Raw genomic sequence first — 19,093 nt, forward strand, 5'->3', positions numbered from 1 at the left:
AAACAGTTTAACCTCTTGAATCGTTTGAAAACCTCTCATGGGTCCCCAGATCACACTTTGAAAACCGCTGTAGTAGACAGAGTTACTGTCTAAAATAATACTTTAATTATAGTCCCATTCTAAAGGACATGAAAGGCATTTCACAAAAGGGGAAATCAAATGGCCAATAAATATATGAAAAATAGTTAACCTCACTTATAACTATAAGGGAACATAATTCATTTACCAGATTGGCAAAGTTTTACATTATGAAAATATCCAGCATTATAAACTTTCTAGTATGTTGCTGGTGAAAATACTACCTTTCAGACCCCTCCACCACTACCATTTTATCTCTAAGAAAATAAATGGAAAGGTTGTGCAAGAATGTATGGACACCTGCTTATTAGCACAGCGTCGTTTAGAATTGCAAACCAGAATGGCATAAAGTACAATAAAAAGATTTTGGGGTTTTTGTGGTTTTTATCGTTTTAAAAACTGATGATATCTCCATATACAGAATAGATGGAGCCATTCATGATATAACAGATCTGACAGATGATTTAAAAATAGAGGCACTAGGGTCCAGTATGACTGGAATGATTCCGGTTTTTTGTAAAATAGACATATTTATGTGTATATGCTGTGTGCACATAGAGAAAAGTATCAAAAGGCCAGTATTACCATTGGATAATGAAATTATGAGAGAGTGGTTTCTCTTTGGAGATCTTTATGTCCTGCAAACCTGGATAGTTGAATAATACATTTTTTAAATGCTTCACAATGAAAAGATGAGGAAAATAACATTGGTAGTACATTAATGTATTTTAGTAAAAAGCAAGCAGTTGCCTAGCTGGCTTCTTCCTTGGCTGTCCTTCAGGAGCTAATTAATCCTGAGGGCTGGTGAGAGAATACCTGTCTTTACCTGAACCACTAAACCAGTCTGAGAAGTCGTAGAGCTGTTTTAACTGAACTTGGCAATTGGTTAAAAACATAGGGGGTAGTAATGATAATGTTAATTAGAGTCACAATACATACAGCTGTCATTCATTATATTCTTACCAGACGCTTGTACTTTATCTGGATCATCTTGTTTTAATCCACATGGCCATCCTAACTTCTTTCACAGATGTAAAATCTGAGGCCTGGACAGGTTGGGTCACCTGTCCCAGATCACACCGTGTAAGACAGAGCCAGTGCTAGAACCCACGTGGTCTGGTCCCACAGGCCTGCCGGGGCACACAGTCTATGCGGTGCTGTTCCTGGACCCCCATGGCCGGTGCCAAGCCTTCCACTCATCTAGCACGCGGAGTTCACTTGACCCGATTCCTTTGCGCAGAGAAATACTACAGAGCATGATTACTTTAGGTTATGATTAAGACAAAACAACTATCCTACTCTATGCCACATACTAGAAAAAATTAAATGCTTTGTCAGATCATCTGTTGTTCTAAGAACAACACATTCAGACTGTTCCCTTTTGTCTGGTGTCTGAAACCACGTGACTAGGGTCAAAAGCATGTGTAGGAAATCTGGTGTTTCTGGCAAACGCTTGTTTTCTGGTAGAGCTTCCTTACACATAGACCCGATGAAACATCCTGTTTTAGAGAATTAGATGGTTCTTAAAGTTGTTTTTAAAACTAGGTTATTAACAACCACATAAACTATGTTTTTTCCTTTGACCTATTAGGTGATTGGAAAGAAATCTGTCAGGCATTTCCTTGTTCATCATATCTTTAGCTTGTCTCTCCTTTTATTGACTTATTAGCAATAATAGCAGTGAGTATTAAGAACAGGAAATGTGTCACCCTCTTGGTCATGTTTGCAGTTTTCATTGCCCCATGTGACTGTCTCCAGACCCGTGGTAATCCGCACTGAGCAAGCTTTGTGGTGCTCGGATGGCGTGTTCGGAGCTGGGTCTCTTGGCAGAATACTTTGCTGGTTGTAGTCCTCCTTGGTGATCAGAATACTCTCGCTGTGGCATGCCTTGTTAAAAACAAAAAACAGATAAAAAAATGTAATCTTTGCAATTTGGATATTAGCACCAATCATTTAATATATAACATTACGATACATACTACCTATTTATCGTCATGTAAAATATGGCTGTTTTTACAAATTGACCTTAAAAAGAGAACTCCAGTTCACTCTGTTTTTGGCATATGGAGAATTGATACCAGGGGAAGTCAACCTTAGTTAGATTTGGGTTAAGAAAAAAAACCGTAATTTTCATCAACTAAAACACTTTTTTAAAACACTTTTATTTATGGAACAGGAAGGTGATACAGGCACATCAACAGATGCTTGTGATGCAAAACAATGCATGGGCAACACAGGGAACAGCGAGGGGGGGCAGCTGTCCTGATGCCCCCCTGGGGTCTGCGTTGTATCCGACACTCCCTGCAGACCCGGGGCGCCTGGGGGAGCAGAGCTGGAAGTGCTGAGCCTGAGGAGATGGGTTGAGGAAGCACATTTTACTCCGTGTTTGGTTCCCTGTGTCGCAGCTTTCAGCTTACTTAACTGTTGATCTGTTTTCCAGAAGGGCTCAAAATCACAGTCGGCTCCCAGAACTGAAACTTGGCTTAAATTACGAGGGAACTCGAATGTGCTGGCCGTGTACCCCGACCAAACAGTCTGGGCGCTCCGTCCCTCTGGCAGGGGTGCCGGTGGCGGGGCTGAAGCACTGAGCACACCGCAACCGCAGCCCCAGGCCCCGGCCGTCCGCCACGGAGCGTGCTGCCTCCTCCCATCACCCGCTGACCCCCTCCGTTTCCCAGGGTGGCTCGTCCTTCCTTCCTTCGTCACAGAAGTTTCACCTAAGGTTTCCCACAGTGGTTTTTCCCCCTCAGTCCTCCATTTGGAAAATAAACGCAAACTCATCTCTGAAGGGGCATAATACTCTTGTCAGAAATACCCAGAAATATACAATCTGGATTTTATGACAGTCATGATTCTGAAAGATTGCTGACTTAGCGCCTTTCTTTAGGGTATGTGGTATGACTCTACCGTTCTATCATTTTCAAATGGCACCAGGAAAAGGGCTGGAGTACTGACAGCAGATGCTTTTACACTCACTTGCTACCTCCCTGGCGCTGAGGTGTACCTTTCAGACAGCCAGGGAAGCAAAGTGCCGGGCCGAGATCCGGACCCCCCTCAGTAGCTGCTCCCTGTCTCGGATGTTGCCAGTTAATGCCCACAGCATTTTTGTTTTCATTTAGTTCTCATCCACAAGGGCATTGGAATGAGATGGCCGTGTATTCTAATTTTCCCTGGAGCTAAAAGGCAGATTTGGGTTACGTAGGTCTGGGGCAGTACCTTCCATAGTCAGGGTCCCAGCCAGCCTCATGCCATGGGTACAGCAGGTCTGGCTCAGTGGCACCTGGAAGCAGCACGTAGTTAACCTCCAGCCATCAGCTGCTTCCAGGCCTTTCAGAAACCCAAGGGAAGGCACTTCCAGCTCTCAGAGCGTAACTGAGACTTACACACTGTGACAGCCTTGAAGGAAGACAGCTTGTGTTGAGCGATGTCAACAGTTCATTTTCTACAAAGGATGGGTTCCTAGAACTGGACAAATTCCAAGGGGTGAGCTTGGTTGGCCTATTGAGACTAAGAAGGGAACTTCCAAAAAAATGATTAAACTTTGAAAAGAATCTTAGAGTTCATCTGGCCCACACTTGCCTGATTATAAAAGTCACCTGGGTCTTTTATTAAATAATGGAAATTCCTAGGCCCCACCCAGCCCTACTGAATCATGAGCCCTAAAGAAGGGTCCTGAGAATCTGTGTTTTGTTGTATATTTGTTAACAAGCTGCCCAGGTAGTTATTAGGATCAGGCAAGGGGGGAACCCTGATGTAAGATAATCATCACCCCCTAGAGCTGAGGAAACTGGGTCAGTTAATCAGTTGACTGAGGCACCCAGCTAGGGAATAAGCGAACGTGAGTTTACTGGTGATGTGGTGTGGATCACCTAACCTGAATATCATTTTCCCCATCTGTATGGGATTAGTACCTGTTTCTGGGGGCTGTTACAAGAATAAGGTGAGATACTGTGTAATAGTGCTTTCTGAACTGTAAAGGGCTACCTGAAGGTCAGCATTCCCTAACTAGCTAACCCAGGATGCAGCTCCGTAGCTCAGGCTCTACCCCAGGGGGTCTTCAGTGCTTCGTTAAAGGTGATTTTAAAGAAGTGTTTTGAACTTCTTTTCCCAAACTAGAAACTACCTGTTGATTTTGCAGGATATGACAGATTTTCTTCTTTGATAGTTGACTGTTTGGTTTAGAAGCACGTTTTCCCAACCTCACAGGTAAAAAGGATCAGATTGACGGTTACCAGAGGTTGGGGGGAAGGGCATATAGGAGGAAGGTGGTCAAAAGGCATAAACTTCTAGTTATAAGATACATAAGTCCAAGGAATGTAATGTGTAGCACGATGACTACAGTCTAATGTATTATATATGTGAAAGTTGTTTAGAGAGTCAATCTTAGAATTCTCATCACAAGAAAAATTTTTTTTTGCTTTCTCTGTATGAGATGATGGATACTAACGAAATTTATAGTGGTCATCATTTCACAGTATGTGTAACTCAGGTTAGTATGCTGTACACCTTAAACTTCCACAGTGATGTAGGTCCATTATATCTCAATAAAACTGGTGAAAAATAAAAGCGCAAATGTTAGCCTTTTACAGTGATTAAGCATTCTGATGAACCACTAAGCGTTTACTAACTCTTGAGCAAAGCTGAGACTTAAACCAGTCATCCCTGTGCAGGTGCGAAATCGAGGCAACTCTCGAGAGGCTGAAGAAACTCGAACGGGACCTCAGCTGTAAAGAGCAAGAACTCAAAGAAAGGGAAAGACGTCTGAGGATGTGGGAGCAAAAGCTGACGGAGCAGTCCAACACCCCGGTGAGTGCTCCCACCAGGGTGGCTCAGCCCCCCACTTAGAAGATGTAGCTGAGCGGGGCAGCATGGCAGCCCCCCCCCCCCCCACTGCCACCACCTCACTTGCTGCCTTCTGCCTGCATGGGAACGGGGCTGCGTTGACACTCAAGTAACACGCAGATCTAATTTCAATTAACAAAATGCCAGAAATTTAAAAGAAAAGCTTAGCCTATTTCTGGCTCTTTCTCTAAGAACTGTTATTATCAGTGTGTTTGTATATTAGAATTACAAAAATAAAATGCAGTGTATTTTCATACCATCTGTTAGATCCCCAGAACATGTGCCTAAAGGCTGATTAACTCCATGGAGTCCATCAGTAATTAATAAGCGTAATGCCGCGGCAGCTAGCTGTCCAAGAGTCTTGATGTGGCAGAACTTAACCAAGTTTTCCTCCTAAAAGAAAGCAAACTTAGTGACATATAAATGACAAGCATTAATATTCCTCGCTCGATTTAGTGTTATAATCATTGCAGCAAGAGACTGGAAAAAGACTTCCCTTGGGACAAGCCTCCAGTATTTACTACACTTAGGAAATACCTTGGTTTTCTTCCAAGTCTATTTAGAGGAAAATAAAAATTCTTTTTAAGGATTTCACTAGTTACATATTTAGCTTGTGCCTATATCTTGCCATGATATATTAAAGTCTAATCAAATTTTAGGATTCTTCCCTATTTTGAATGATTTATCATTTCAGGAATTATCATTGGCTTTTCCAGGGTTCTTAATGGGTAATAAATCACAAGTAACGGTAAAATTAGAGGTAATCTTGTTATGTATCTTAAATTCATTTTTGATAGTTGCTGTGACAGTTATATCCAAAAAATACTTAAATGCCCTTCACTTTGTAATCTTCAAAAAGGTTTCCTATTTTTAAAAGCCTTAATCTTCATTAAGCAGCCAGTGCCCAGGTGCATTTTCCAGTGTCTAAAGAATAAAAGAGTTTGCCTCCTTTTCCAGTTCATGTGGAGAAGCAACCTGATATCCAGAAAAGGGAAATACAGTGAAGTTAAATGTTTATTATCAGATTTAACTTTTTCCGAAATGACTTTGGCTGTGCAGGGATTTCCAAAGTAAGAACTGAATTGCTATACGTAAGACTACCATGGGACATTAAAAGGTACCACATTTTATAAGTTCAGTGAATTGAACTTGCCTCCCAAGAAGGAAGTCGAGGGAAGTCTCCTGTTCTGGTTGAATTGGTACCAACCGGCAGACTCAGAAAGCATTACCCTAAGCGTCTGCAAGGAGCACTGCTTCTCCCAGAGCTGAGGAGAGGCAGAAATATGGCTGTCTTCTGAAGGCTGAGAGGTGTTGTTTTTTGTTTTTAAGTACATTGAAATCTTAAGCTATAAAGCACTGCATGGCTTGACTCCTTCTAAATGTAGCATTGTTAAAAAAAAAACTTTAAACTACCTGTTACAGTATGCCTTAGAATCTTTCTTTGGTTTATTGGCATTAGTTTTGCTAAGAAATCATGGGCTGCCTTGCACACATTATTGCTATTAGTAACATTGTTGTGTAATACATAATGAAACCGTAGGAGTGCTCAGTAGGTTATATGCTTGCGTTTTAACTCCAGAAAACTTTCTGTAAAGGACCTGCTCTGAAGGCTACCATCTAACAATGGACAGTATGAAGCATGGTCTCAGATTTTTTTTTCTTTCTTTTCTTTTTCTTTTTTCTTTTTTCTTTTTTTTTACCTATGAGGGCTAAGTTTTCTTTCTTACAGTACTTGCTTTTAATGTCTCTTCTGCTTAGAGCTGGTATTTCTGAAGGAAAGAAAGTTTGTGCTCAGGCATTTTCTAAGTAGGTATTTTCTTTTATCCTTACATCAGTTTCTAGTTGACTTTAAATGAGGTTTCTGAGAGAAAGATAAAACAAACCTTTTTAAAAGGAAGTAGCTGGAGGCTTAGGCTTTCCATATGTGTGTAGCCTCATCTTAATTATAAAAGTTTAACATTTATGTAACTTCATAAAAGATGGAATTATTGGATTTCTAGGAAGGACACTATTATCTTTCCTGAAATTAAAACATTAGTTGAAGGTATCTGGGAAGATGAATTCTCCATACATAAATATGGACAATGTTTATTTTTTAATTGTTGTTGTAGCTTGATGTAAAAATTTTCTTTTCAAAATAAAAACTTATTTGAGAGACAGCTGTTGAGAACTTAACATAATGTGAGGAAGGACCCATGAAATAATAAAATAAATCAGCAACAAAGCACTCCCTAAGAGAATCTAACATTTGAAAACAAATCTGAAAAGCTGGGAAGTTTGACTGCAAGGGAAGTAATATCCTGTTTCCAGTGTTAAAGGATCTAAAGCAATTTTTTTCTTCCATGTAACTGGTACTTTTTAGCCGAAGCTTATGAAGTTGTTATTGAGCTAACAACTCTGGAGATCTTTTCCTAAGAGTAAGATATTTTTTAAAAAAACTTGTGACTCCAGGGGGCGCCTTGTTGGCTGAGTTGGAGGAACATGCGACGCTTGATCTCTTGGCGTCATGAGTTCAAGCCCCACATAGGTTGTAGAGATTACTTTAAAAAAAACAAAAAACAAAAAAAACTTAAAAAAACAAACCCAAAAACTCCAATTTAAAAATTAGGAAATCGGCCTTAAAATGTATCTTTACACCCAGGATGTAAAGGTCATTCCATATGTTACTTGTATATTGTTTATCATAAATTTACCAATATTTAAGCAATACCAAAAATATAAGCCTCAGTTTGCTTATTCCTCAAAAGAAGCAGGAACACTTTTTAGATCCTGACAATTCTACCTCTGAAATGAATATGATCAATACTTATGGGAATAGGTTAGCTGTTCAAAATAATTACATAAGGTAGAAAATAGATGTCAGTGTCCACGGTGAGAGGGGGAATTCCTAGAAAACAAATTTTGCTAAAAGGACACTTAGAGAATAGAGCACAAGGTAACAGTCTAAATTAATACTAATTCCCTCTCCTCCCAATTGTCATTTGTATTTACGTACTTGTTTATAAATTAAGTATTAGAGACAGATCTAGAGTTTGTTTACATGTGAATTATATCATAAGTTGAATAGCATTATATTTGGCTGTAATAAATAATAAATGGAAACCAGTGAATTCTAGACTCATTTTTAGTTTAGTGTCAAATAGTAATCTAGATAAAAAGGAGATTAATGGCCCAGATTTCCGTAGAAGGGTATTTACCACTGAACTGTTCTCACGCTTCCTCTAAGCTTTATTCTTTGGTACAACATTTCTTGATTTTTTACTTGAGATTTAATCTCTACTTATTTTCTTTTTTAATTTCATAGTTAGCTAAATGTTTCTGTGAAAGTGAAATTGGGAAAAATTAAGTGCAATCCTCAAAACTATTTTAAGTGATATGAGGGCTTAAAACTTGCAACTTCCTTCCCATTTGAAATTTGGCCTGCCATGATGCTTTGCAAACTTTTGGTTGTGATTTACTGTCATTTATAAATTACGGCAAATATGCTGGAGCCAAACCTGCCATTAAATAAATTCTCACATAATTCCCGACATTCGTTTGTTTCACTAATCATTTACCTTCGGTGCAGCACCCACTAATTTTGTGGTATCTGTTTCTTTTATTTAAATTGGTCCTAATTTCTCTTTTTACTTCTGTCCTTTCTTTCCTCATGATAGCTTCTCTTGCCTCTTGCTGCAAGAATGTCTGAGGAGTCTTACTTTGAATCTAAGACAGAGGAGTCAAACAGTGCAGAGATGTCATGTCAGATCACAGCAGCAAGTAACGGGGAGGGCCATGGCATGAACCAGAGTCTGCAGGCCATGATGCTGATGGGCTTTGGGGATGTCTTCTCAATGAACAAAGCAGGAGCTGTGTTGCATTCTGGGATGCAGATAAACATGCAAGCCAAGCAGAATTCTTCCAAAACCACATCTAAGAGAAGGGGGAAGAAGGTCAACATGGCCCTGGGGTTCAGTGATTTTGACTTGTCAGAAGGTGACGATGATGATGATGATGACGGTGATGAGGAGGATAATGACATGGATAATAATAGTGAATGAAACCAGAAAGCAAAGTAATAAAATCGAAAATGTTTGGAAAAACGAAAGAAATTTGCTATCTCAGTCTGTACAAAAACCAGTAAGGAGGCAGAAAACTAAGCACTGAATTTGTAGGCCAATCACATTTCTATGACAGTCATTTCTTGAATGATTTTACTTTCTTTTTTCTGCTTACAGAAAAATGGGGGGCGGGGGGAATTAAGCCAGAAAGGTATATTTAATGAGTCAGCAAATGTGGTGCCTGATTATAGAAATTTGTGATTCTATTACAATATAGTAGTTTTAACTAATTACATTCTGGCTTTTTTTTTTTTAAACAAATACTTTAACGTTTGTATTTGATTTGATTTCATTTATTTAATTGCTTAAGAAGACTTACATTTTGAAAAAGCACTCTTACCTCCTCTAATTCTTCTTTGACACTGATTTTCCTGTAACACACTACATTTTTTTTCTTATGATAATACACTGCACTGTCAGAAATAATTGATAGTGACTACAAAATCTTACAATAAAAAAACTGAGATGAAAGAAGGCTATAACAAATACTTCTTCCGAAATACCGAAATGCCAAGAATTTTCGATCCTTAATGGCACAACTACTCACAATAAAATCTGAGAGATGTTCTCAATAGTACATTGGGAGAAGAAATGCGCTAATTTGAAACCAACAGCAGATGTTGTAGGCTTTCATACCAGTGCTAGTCCTGGAAGCTTCTGAACAACACACAGTCATCTAAGGCTTAGTTTATAAAAGGAGAAAGAGATGGTCTTAAAGGGCTACTTGTAGGCTGATATCAAGTGCTGACACAGACCAGCTGTGCACCCCCCGTGCGGTGTGCATGTGTTTGTTTTCCAGAGGGGCAGGAGCATCCTGGGTTCTAGATATATGTATAAAGGTTTTAAAGAGGGAACTAAAAGATTATGAAAGGAATAGCACAGATAAGTTAAACTTACTGAGACAGAAGTACCAGATGAAGGGTCCTTTTTAGATCAAATCCAGCCTTCCAGAATTGTCTTTTTTTTTTTTTTTCTTTTAACCCTGACTCAGCCATGCCAGTGTTAAACGGAAGTAAATGTAGGTGCTGCTCCGACAACCTAGTTCACCAGAGAAGTATTCTCAGAATGTTATCATATTTGTCAAAGCTTGTTTAAACTGTAAAACACTGATAAAAAAACTACAAAACATTTGTAGTCATATATATGTACGCATACACACACACATACACGCACGCGCGCGCACACACACACACACAGAAAGGCAAAGGCACAAAAACTTTTTTTCACTCTGTATTGGGAAGAAGTGCCATTCATTTGACTATTAAACTAAAATACTTCTGGTGGTTCTTTTTATGGGAAATTTAAGAAAGGATATCATCATAGATATTATCTAATACTATTTCCACAACTATATTCAATCATAAAAAGCCTCTTGAAATTTGAAACATGACATGCTTCTAATCCCTATTAACAGCTGAAAAATATCACAAAATGATCAGTACGCTGTGCCAGCTTTATTTGGAGAAAAATAACTATTAAAATGTTCTGGGTGTGAAATGTAGAACAATCTATATACTATACACAGTGAGACAGAAGAATCCGGAGTCAAATTAGGATTCAGAACTGCTGTGTAATCTGTTAAAAATTATTTAACCTCTGTGTGTCTGTCTGCTCATTTTTGACATGGGAATAGTAACAGGACCCACTTGAAAGGACTGTTGTAAGGATGAAATGAAATATTACATGTAAAGCACTTAACACAGTACCAGGCCCATGGTAAGTGATCAGTTAATTTTAGCCAGTGAAAAGATACTAAAAAAATAAGTAGTTACAGTAACCTGGAAAACTAAACTATCAATTTCAAGTCATGTTTGTTGAGTAGTAGGAGATGGAAGTTAAAGTGAATAGCTTTCAGGAAAGATATAAGAGAACATTCTTAGAATATAAACTATATAAACAAATTTAATCTGTTGCTCTTTGAAGCTTATGTACCTGAGGCGTTTGCAGGCCCTGCCTCCACCCACAGACTAAGTAAAAACAGAAGACATAGGTAGACCTTTCCCCTAGAGGATGGGTTCCCTAGTAGCCAGTGGTACACCTTCTGTCCATGCAAACATACACAGATACGTGCTCACCGCAAGCTAGTCCTGGCGGCACCCAGGCACAGCACATCCAGGCATCCTGTCTGTGCTCAGCAGAGATGTGCTCCCTCCCTCAGGCTGAGCCCCTCAAGCAGAACATCTGGGAGTGCAGCAGAGGGATGGTTTTCAACTCTCGACTTTGCGGCATGTCCAGGTCACTGTGGTCTAGCAACCTGAAGGAGAGAGCCAAAGAGGAAGCCGTTTAAAAGCCTCTTGCACATCTTTCTGGGTAAAGATAGTTATTCGTTCCACAGATATTCATTGAGCCCCCTCTCTGTGCCAGGTACTGTTCGAGGGACCAGCTAGAGGGGAATGCTTGCGCTCATGGAGCATCCATGCCAGTGAGCAGAGAGCCTGACAATCAACAAAACAAATGCCTTACGTTATGTAAACGTTTGACAAGAGCATGCTGAGAAGGGGAGCAGGGGAAAGAGGATAACACACACAGGGGAGTGTTGCGGAGTTTACACTGGGCAGAGAAGGCCTCACTGACAGGAATCTCTGGGCTGATATTGGGATCTGTGCACTTTACATAAGAATCTAAACCCTGTCTCTCCTCTGTAAGAATCATCAACAAAATTAGAACATATAAACAGAATGAAACTGATATTTTTCTTCATTTACATAATAAACCTATTGTAATTACACATAAAATTTTGGTGCATTAATAAAAGGAGCCAGTTAGGGCCCAAAGTGAAAGGTAATAGGACTCTCTCTACTCAGACCAAGGTTTACCATTAATTAGGTAAGATTTCCCCGATCTCTCAAGTGCTGCCATTTTCCTCACCAGTATTCCAGAGATGGTTGTAGCTCAATACTGTTACCACGAAGAAACCTCAGGGATTTAGGATACAGCAGAATTGAAAGCTTCAGTGATAAGCATGAAATTGTTCTCCACTTGGCATCATATTTTAATTGCCACACAGCATTATTTTACTCTGTTCCAAATCAGTGTCTTTCTACGGTTTTGAACATCCCTAAAATCTGAATCATATAAACAGAATTTTAAAGGGGTCTCACTCTGTGAAGATTATGTAGAAGACTTTTAGACTCTATTATTAGTTTTATTACTTTTTAAAAGAACTGTTTATTACATAGAATTTCTAAAGATGATGTTAATTGTGCAGCTTCTAATTCACTTTTCAGATCAGTTTTTGAAATGGCAAATTACTGATGTTGGATGTATTTCCAGTTACTTGACTTACAAGAATGTACATTTATAAAGAGAATAATTAAAGAAACACTAAGAAATTTAAAGATTCAAAATGATAAACTCTGTAGTAATAATTGTCAGAGCCATACAACTGAAAATATAACTACTCTTTTTCATCTTTTTTTCTGTATTCATATAGTCGATCATACAGATCATACACTTTCATCTGGGGCCCCTAATGGTGTTCCCGAGTGCTGGGACAGATTTTGGGTTGTCACAGGGACTGGGCGTGTGTGGAGTGCCCAGCGCCAGGGGCAGCCCCACCCAGTGAAGAACTCCATCCACAATACCAACAGCATGGTCCCTCCCCCCACTGAGAAACTTGCTACAAAAGCTGGCAGTTTTAGAGTTCTACATCTCATTTCCCACGTAAACAAACTTGCTCAAGTCAAAAGATGCAGTTTCAAAATGACAACTGCTATACAATATGAATTTTATAGGTTGGTGACATTTATCTTAAATCCCCACCTGTAGAAAAATGGGTTCTTTCCCCTGAAGAATGCTGGTGGAAACTTTATAAAATAGCAAAATGATGTATTTGGGGGAGGGGGTCACTCTCCTATTAGACTAATTCCAAAATAAAAAAGAAACCCATCACCGAGGGAGGTTAATTTAAAAGGACTCTCTGTTGTAAAATCACATTTTAATATTCTACATTTCATAACCAAGGGGAAGTAGTTGAAGGCACAGAGCACACTTGTTTTGGATGGTCTGGAAATGTTGAGGGCCGGTGTGCAGCCAGTGATTTTTAACACGCAGCACATTTGTTAGACTTCAGCAACAGCTGAGGTATTCAGAACAGATCCCCATTAAAATCAAGGAATCGGAGGTAAGATGTAGGAGAGAGCCAGAAGGACTTCTCATAGCACTGTGATGTGTACATAACTTTATTTTTCAGAGTGCTCACTGAGCATTTCATAAAAGATCATTTTAAAAGCTACTCTGAGTTAAATATTGATACCCTTTTTGGTTTTTGGTAACACTGGACTCGCTGCGGGCCTGTTACACCGGGCATTGTCTCACCACACCACGTTTATGGTAGAGCATCATTTTTCTATCATCAGGCACCTTTTGCTGCTTTGGAGTCAGACTGCTTTCCTGTTCTGACTTTAAGCATTGCCAGAGAGAAGAATCTGTTCTGTTCTGTTTGGGTTGTGGCCCAGCCTGCAAGCGGTAGCATTTCTGTGATGGAAAGGGAGTGTGTACCAGGGAACCCGAAGGGCTACGCCGTTCCCTCGGGCTGCAGCTGAGTTGCATTCTGTGGCCTGGGAGGAGCTTTCGGGCATGTGATTACTGACTTTACAACTAGCGTTTTCAGCAGCTACATTAATTATTTTATATAATGTGCAGAATAGCTTATCTTTTAACGTCAGATACAATACACTGCACATACTGCTTTTGCGCTCTTTTAAAAAATTTTGTACTAATAGGAAATATTTATATTCTTTGAGTGTGCGCTTCGAATACAGGATGGCATTATCACTTTATTTTTTTAACAAAACCTTTTCCTCAACTATTACAATGTTATTCTGAGCAAATCCTATGCCATATATCTTGTATAATGTTTTATGGAAGATTACATTTCACTCGTGTGTGGTAAGACTACTCATTATCGATTTCATAGTTGGAATTTGATATTCCAGCACAGAGTCCACAATGTATTCAGAAATCCAAGTTGGTGTCATACATTTCATTTTGATGTGAACTTTTCTTTGCTTTTCTTTGTTTTAAGACTCCATTTTGCAATAAACATTTTGACAGTAAATCCCTTTGTAATGTGTTGCTGTGTATATTAGATCTTTGTTAGACTGGATTCCCAACATCCTTGGAAGGAATCACTGTCACATGCATGCACACGAATGTGAGCTTTTCTCTCCTGACATCAGTTGGGTATAAATAACGAATTTGCAAAGTGATGGGACAGTCACAAGGTGGATTTTTTTTTTTAATCCCCAAAGAACGAAAGGCTTAGAGCTCACCCTACAGCAGATACACTGACATGCTAAGAAGGTACAGAAAGCATAAAGGAAATGGTAAACCACGATGTGGCTGGAGATCATTAACTCTTACCTCGGTCTTGCCAAATTCAAACCGTCTTGAAGCAGTGCCTGGCTCCCGCCTCCCCCTCACTGATCTCTGCAAGCCTGGGGCAAGAATCCTGCCGGAGGGATTAGCAAGCTGAATCTATGCCTTTCTCTCGGCATCAGAATCTTGCTGAGTCACCCTCAGAAGGCTCGAGAACTCTTCCCCTCTCCTTTGGACCCTAAAACCAAATATGTTGGTTTTGATTAGTTGTCACGTGTACAACTTTTATTCAAGAAATACTTATTTCTCTATTTTGTTTAGCACACCATTTGGGAATTGTATACAAACCAAAACACTACAATCGCCCCACTCCCTGTAGAGGCTAGCCTTAATGCAGGGAAATATTTCTGTAACTCAGTCTATTGTTCCTTGAACTTTTCAAAAAAGTTCCTTGTTTCACACTGGTTTCTGTGATGGGAAAAGGGAATGACACATTTCTGCAGCTGTATTCAGCTGCCTTGTGAAGACATAAGACTTGTCATGTACCTTCTGTGATCAAATTCAGTTTTAGATTTTCTTCAAGTCATTTTCCTTTCTGCATCATTGAAGCAGGTGAGTGCATGTGACGATTCTGACACATGTCAAGTATTTCAGAGGAGGAGAGGGGCAAGCCTGAGGGAACTAGGGCACATGGGTACATACAGAAGAGCAGTGATTTATACCCTTGCAGCTTGGCCATAATATTCAAACTCTACACATTCAAATATCCTGTAACTTGCAGGTTTGTTTTGTTTTGTTTTAAACCTGCTTGGCTCCCTAGAGATTTTAACTGTTGCCAGCGAGAATTTAAGCATTTTCAGCAAAGCTGTTAAGCATTTCCCCTTTATCCTCCAAACATGCTCACACTGCATCCAGTGCTCCGGTAAGGCAAACATGCCCCCCTTCCCTCCTCTGCTCCCTACCACTGCCAGTGTTTGGCCTTCTTGCCTCTCCTCACCCAGAATCGCTTCTCTCTTTCTTGCCCTATAGTACCCAGCTCAAACCACCATGCCTTCTGTTCCCCCATCTTAGTCTGTGAAACCCTCGCTTTTCCCGTGCTAAACCCAGAGAACTGAGCATTTTAGTTAAATGTACCTTGCAGTTGTATTCATTCAAAAACATGGTTCAACAAAAACTTACCAAGGATTGTATGCCAGGCACTGAGTAGACCAGCGTGAAGGTAGCCTTGAACTCCTCCATCTATAATCCATATCTATTTCATATCTATTTCACCCCCAATTAAATTAAAAGCTGCTTGAAGGGAGGGGCATACTTTTCCTAGCAGGGATTTAAGCATGTGAGTTCAAAATATTTGCAGATTAGAAGGATTAACTCACCCACCCTCTGATTTTGAGAGTAATATTAAAAGCAACCAAATTCAACTTCTTTTTTCAACTCATTCACAGAAAGTCTCTGTAACAAAGGTTGAAAGACACTTTGCCATGTTATCTTATGAGCAATCCAACCATTCTGGCAAGATAAGTTAGTTAAAGCTAATGGCTATGGCAAACTTTAATTCAAGACACAGGACACACCAAGATTTTTCAGATTATGTAGGCATGTCTCATTTAGTCTATGGCCATGGGCATATATTGAAACGAGTAGCTCTCTGGCTTTGCAGATGATGCAGGCCAGCGTTCTTTTGCAAAGGCACCTTCCGTGTCTACACCTGATAGGTTAGTTGAGTTTCCATTATAGCAAACTCTGCAACCTGGGTTTCTTGGGCCAGAGTCCCATCTAACTCGTCTTTCATCCATGGGTCCTAATACTTGGTTAATGCCAATGAGTCATTTGGTTAAACACTTAGAAATTCTCCTGTAAGCAGCAGCACGTAAGGCATCTGAGTACCAAAGAGCTGCTTTGGAATTTTCTTTAATAATCATGTGATCTGGGCGCCTGGGTGGCTCAGTTGGTTAAGCGACTGCCTTTGGCTCAGGTCATGATCCTGGAGTCCCGGGATCGAGTCCCGCATCGGGCTCCCTGCTCGGCGGGGAGTCTGCTTCTCCCTCTGACCCTCCCCCCTCTCATGTGCTCTGTCTCATTCTCTCTCTCTCAAATAAATAAAAAAAATCTTTAAAAAAAAAAAAATCATGTGATCTTCATGCTGACTGGGAATTCCAAGGGAGGCTCTGGTTTCTGGCACATGTCAGAAACTCTTGACTGCCAAGCCCCACTGAGGGAGGTGTGTGTGTCAAGTACCAAGAGAGGACAGTATCAAGATCTACAGTCCTGCTGCCACATTCACCAAGTGCAAGGAATTGTTACAGAGAAGCTGGTGCCCGTGGTTGGCTTCTGTGGGCACAATGCTTGGGGCACTGAGAAATTCCCCATACGGTCAGGAACCTCACCTGTAGGAGGAACCAAGCCAGAGCAGCAGCGGAAAGCTGAAATGGGAAGACAAGGGATAAACCAAAAAGACAATGGTAATATTGCCTTTGTTTTTCACTGCGTTCGTATTTCCCATGCAGCTGCTGCCCTCCTTTGAGATTGGCTCGTGGACTGAAGACGACGTGGTAAGCCTGCTTCTGTTAACGCCTCGTTTGGCCCGGGCAGGTGGTTCAGACGTTTGTCCACAAGTTACAAATGCAGCCAGAGGGGTCTGGGCCTTAGCAAAGTCTAAGTAGGAGAAGTTGACAAATGCCTTGTTTTTCGATTTTTAATGCAGTAATGATTTAAAATAAGGCCTCAAGAGCAAAGCAAGTATCTCTTCAAATCTTACAAGAGGATTCCACCTCCCTATTTGCTCTGAAAGGTATTCCAGAATACTATCATGAATACCAATGACAGTGTTAAAGGAGTGATCCAGGATACCGAATGAACATTTGTGAAAAAAAAATTTGATCTTAAACTTTCCTATAATACCAAGGATGAACTTGAACCACAGCGGAAAAAGATCTGGTAAAGGCAGTGCTAGCTGGGATTCTGCAGAACTGGGTTTCCTTCCTACCTCAGGCCTGTTTGGAAGTGACAGGTTCATCTTTACTCTGGCCTTCCCAAGGAGGAATGGCCGCCATCTCCCAGACATTCTCTGCAGCTGGAGCCAGAGGATGAGGACAGATTATTTAAGTCCAAAGGAAGTTCTATACCTTACACTTGGGTAGAAACCCTAAGGGGTAATCCTTCTTAGCCTGATGCGTCTGTTTCTTTAGTGAAAGGTCCAGAAAATTCTTGATCAGAGACCTCAGGGGCTTACGCCTGTCCAGGTCCACTTTATATGCTCAAGGTATCATTATATGAAAAACAGCTGTAATGCCAGGCCACAGGGAGCCCCTACCCCAGGGGACAGACCGGATGCCACAGGGTACAAACTCACTACTGCAAACTCTTGGGAAGGTCTGTTTACCTAACTCAACCTGGTTTCTGGACTGGGGCATTTTCCTCTCTGCCTACTGTATTCTGGTGAAGTAAAACTGTTTTCAACATTAGCTAACTTCTTTGGCTTATAGCATAAGGTGTAAGAAAACTTGGCACCACTTGTCTCCACTTCTTCCCATTCATTGGGCCTCCTTGATTGTAAAGTTCCACCAGCCCTGCTTTAACAAGGAAAAAGAACTTAGGATCTCCTTTTTCATGGGCCTGGATAGAATCTCTTTATCCCAAGCTGCAAAGTTGGCCCATCTCATTTGAGAAGAAATTTTTTAAAAAGCACTGAGCTCTAATAGTTATTTTTAGTCTTTTCTCTGAGGTCGAGTGATTTTCAAGCCATGTAAATAAAATCCCAGGGTTAAGGGCTCCCCAGAGAATTGCTGGGACTGGGTCTGGCCTCCCTTCCATCTATGTGAGAGGCTACCAATAAACACGTGCCAAGTTAAATTCAGGGACTGAGGGTCACTGGGTCCAACTTCATTCTATACAGGAAGTTCTGAGCTTTAACCTGTCTTGGGCCACATAGCTACTTCCTGACCAGGCCTAGAACACAGGGCATATTCTGCCCACTCCTCTGTCCACCACTGTGTGGTCCCTGTTCCTCGTACAATTCCCGGGGAAACCAGTACCTCTCAGCAACCCCAGGGACCACCAGCACATAAAAAGAAAAATCATTATAAGTAAGAACCTTCTTGAAGGATTTTTAAAAATCTCCCAAATAAGGAGGAAAACCAACATTCCCTTAAGTGTCCCAAGACTTCCACAGGGAGGGATATCTCCTACTTGAAAGCTTGAAGTTTTAAAACCATAAAGAGAATGTCTTTCATTTTACCTTTGTGGTTGAGTCAGAAAATTACAGGTATTTTAATCTATTGAAAAGTGTGTTTTACTGGGAAGTCGGCCACTGACCACGTGTGAATCTTCAAAACCATGTATGTCTTCTCTTTCACAGTATTTTTGGGTTCAGCAGCTCGTCAGAAAAGGCAAGTGGAATAACTTAACCTTCTTAATTCATGCAGTTAACTTTGCTCTGGACAGGATTTCTTCTAATGTTGTTCTGCCTTCTAATCCCTTCCTTCAGGAGACTCTTCAGCAGAGATGAGCGTATATGCAAGCTTGTTTAAGGAAAACAACATTACAGGAAAGCGACTGCTTCTTCTGGAGGAAGAAGACTTGAAAGACATGGGCATTGTCTCCAAAGGGCACATCATTCACCTGAAGGTACCTCGGAGAGGGAAGACGTTCGGTCAACAATCTTTGCTGAACACCTACCCTGTAGCAGACCCTGTGCCAAAGGCTGAGGATACACACACACAAAGGCACTGGCTGTTACAATACTGAATACTTCC

The 19,093-nt window shown here is 40.5% G+C and overlaps 1 protein-coding gene across 2 annotated transcripts in view; it reads left to right on the plus strand.

Annotated features, from left to right (window-relative positions):
- Positions 1-19,093, plus strand: part of MAP3K20 (mitogen-activated protein kinase kinase kinase 20) — a 189,565-nt gene that overhangs the window by 136,524 nt on the left and 33,948 nt on the right. The window contains exons 11-14 of one of the 2 annotated variants that reach the window (XM_044913679.1): positions 4,749-4,884; positions 16,847-16,891; positions 18,697-18,727; positions 18,826-18,965. In XM_044913679.1, coding sequence (XP_044769614.1) covers positions 4,749-4,884; positions 16,847-16,891; positions 18,697-18,727; positions 18,826-18,965 — 352 coding nt within the window. Of the gene's footprint in view, positions 1-4,748; positions 4,885-8,576; positions 10,087-16,846; positions 16,892-18,696; positions 18,728-18,825; positions 18,966-19,093 lie in introns of those variants that run through there. The other variant, XM_021703307.2, reaches the window with a different exon arrangement.

Source organism: Neomonachus schauinslandi, chromosome 3 (assembly GCF_002201575.2).
Source record: "Neomonachus schauinslandi chromosome 3, ASM220157v2, whole genome shotgun sequence".
Taxonomy (NCBI): Eukaryota; Metazoa; Chordata; class Mammalia; order Carnivora; family Phocidae; genus Neomonachus; species Neomonachus schauinslandi.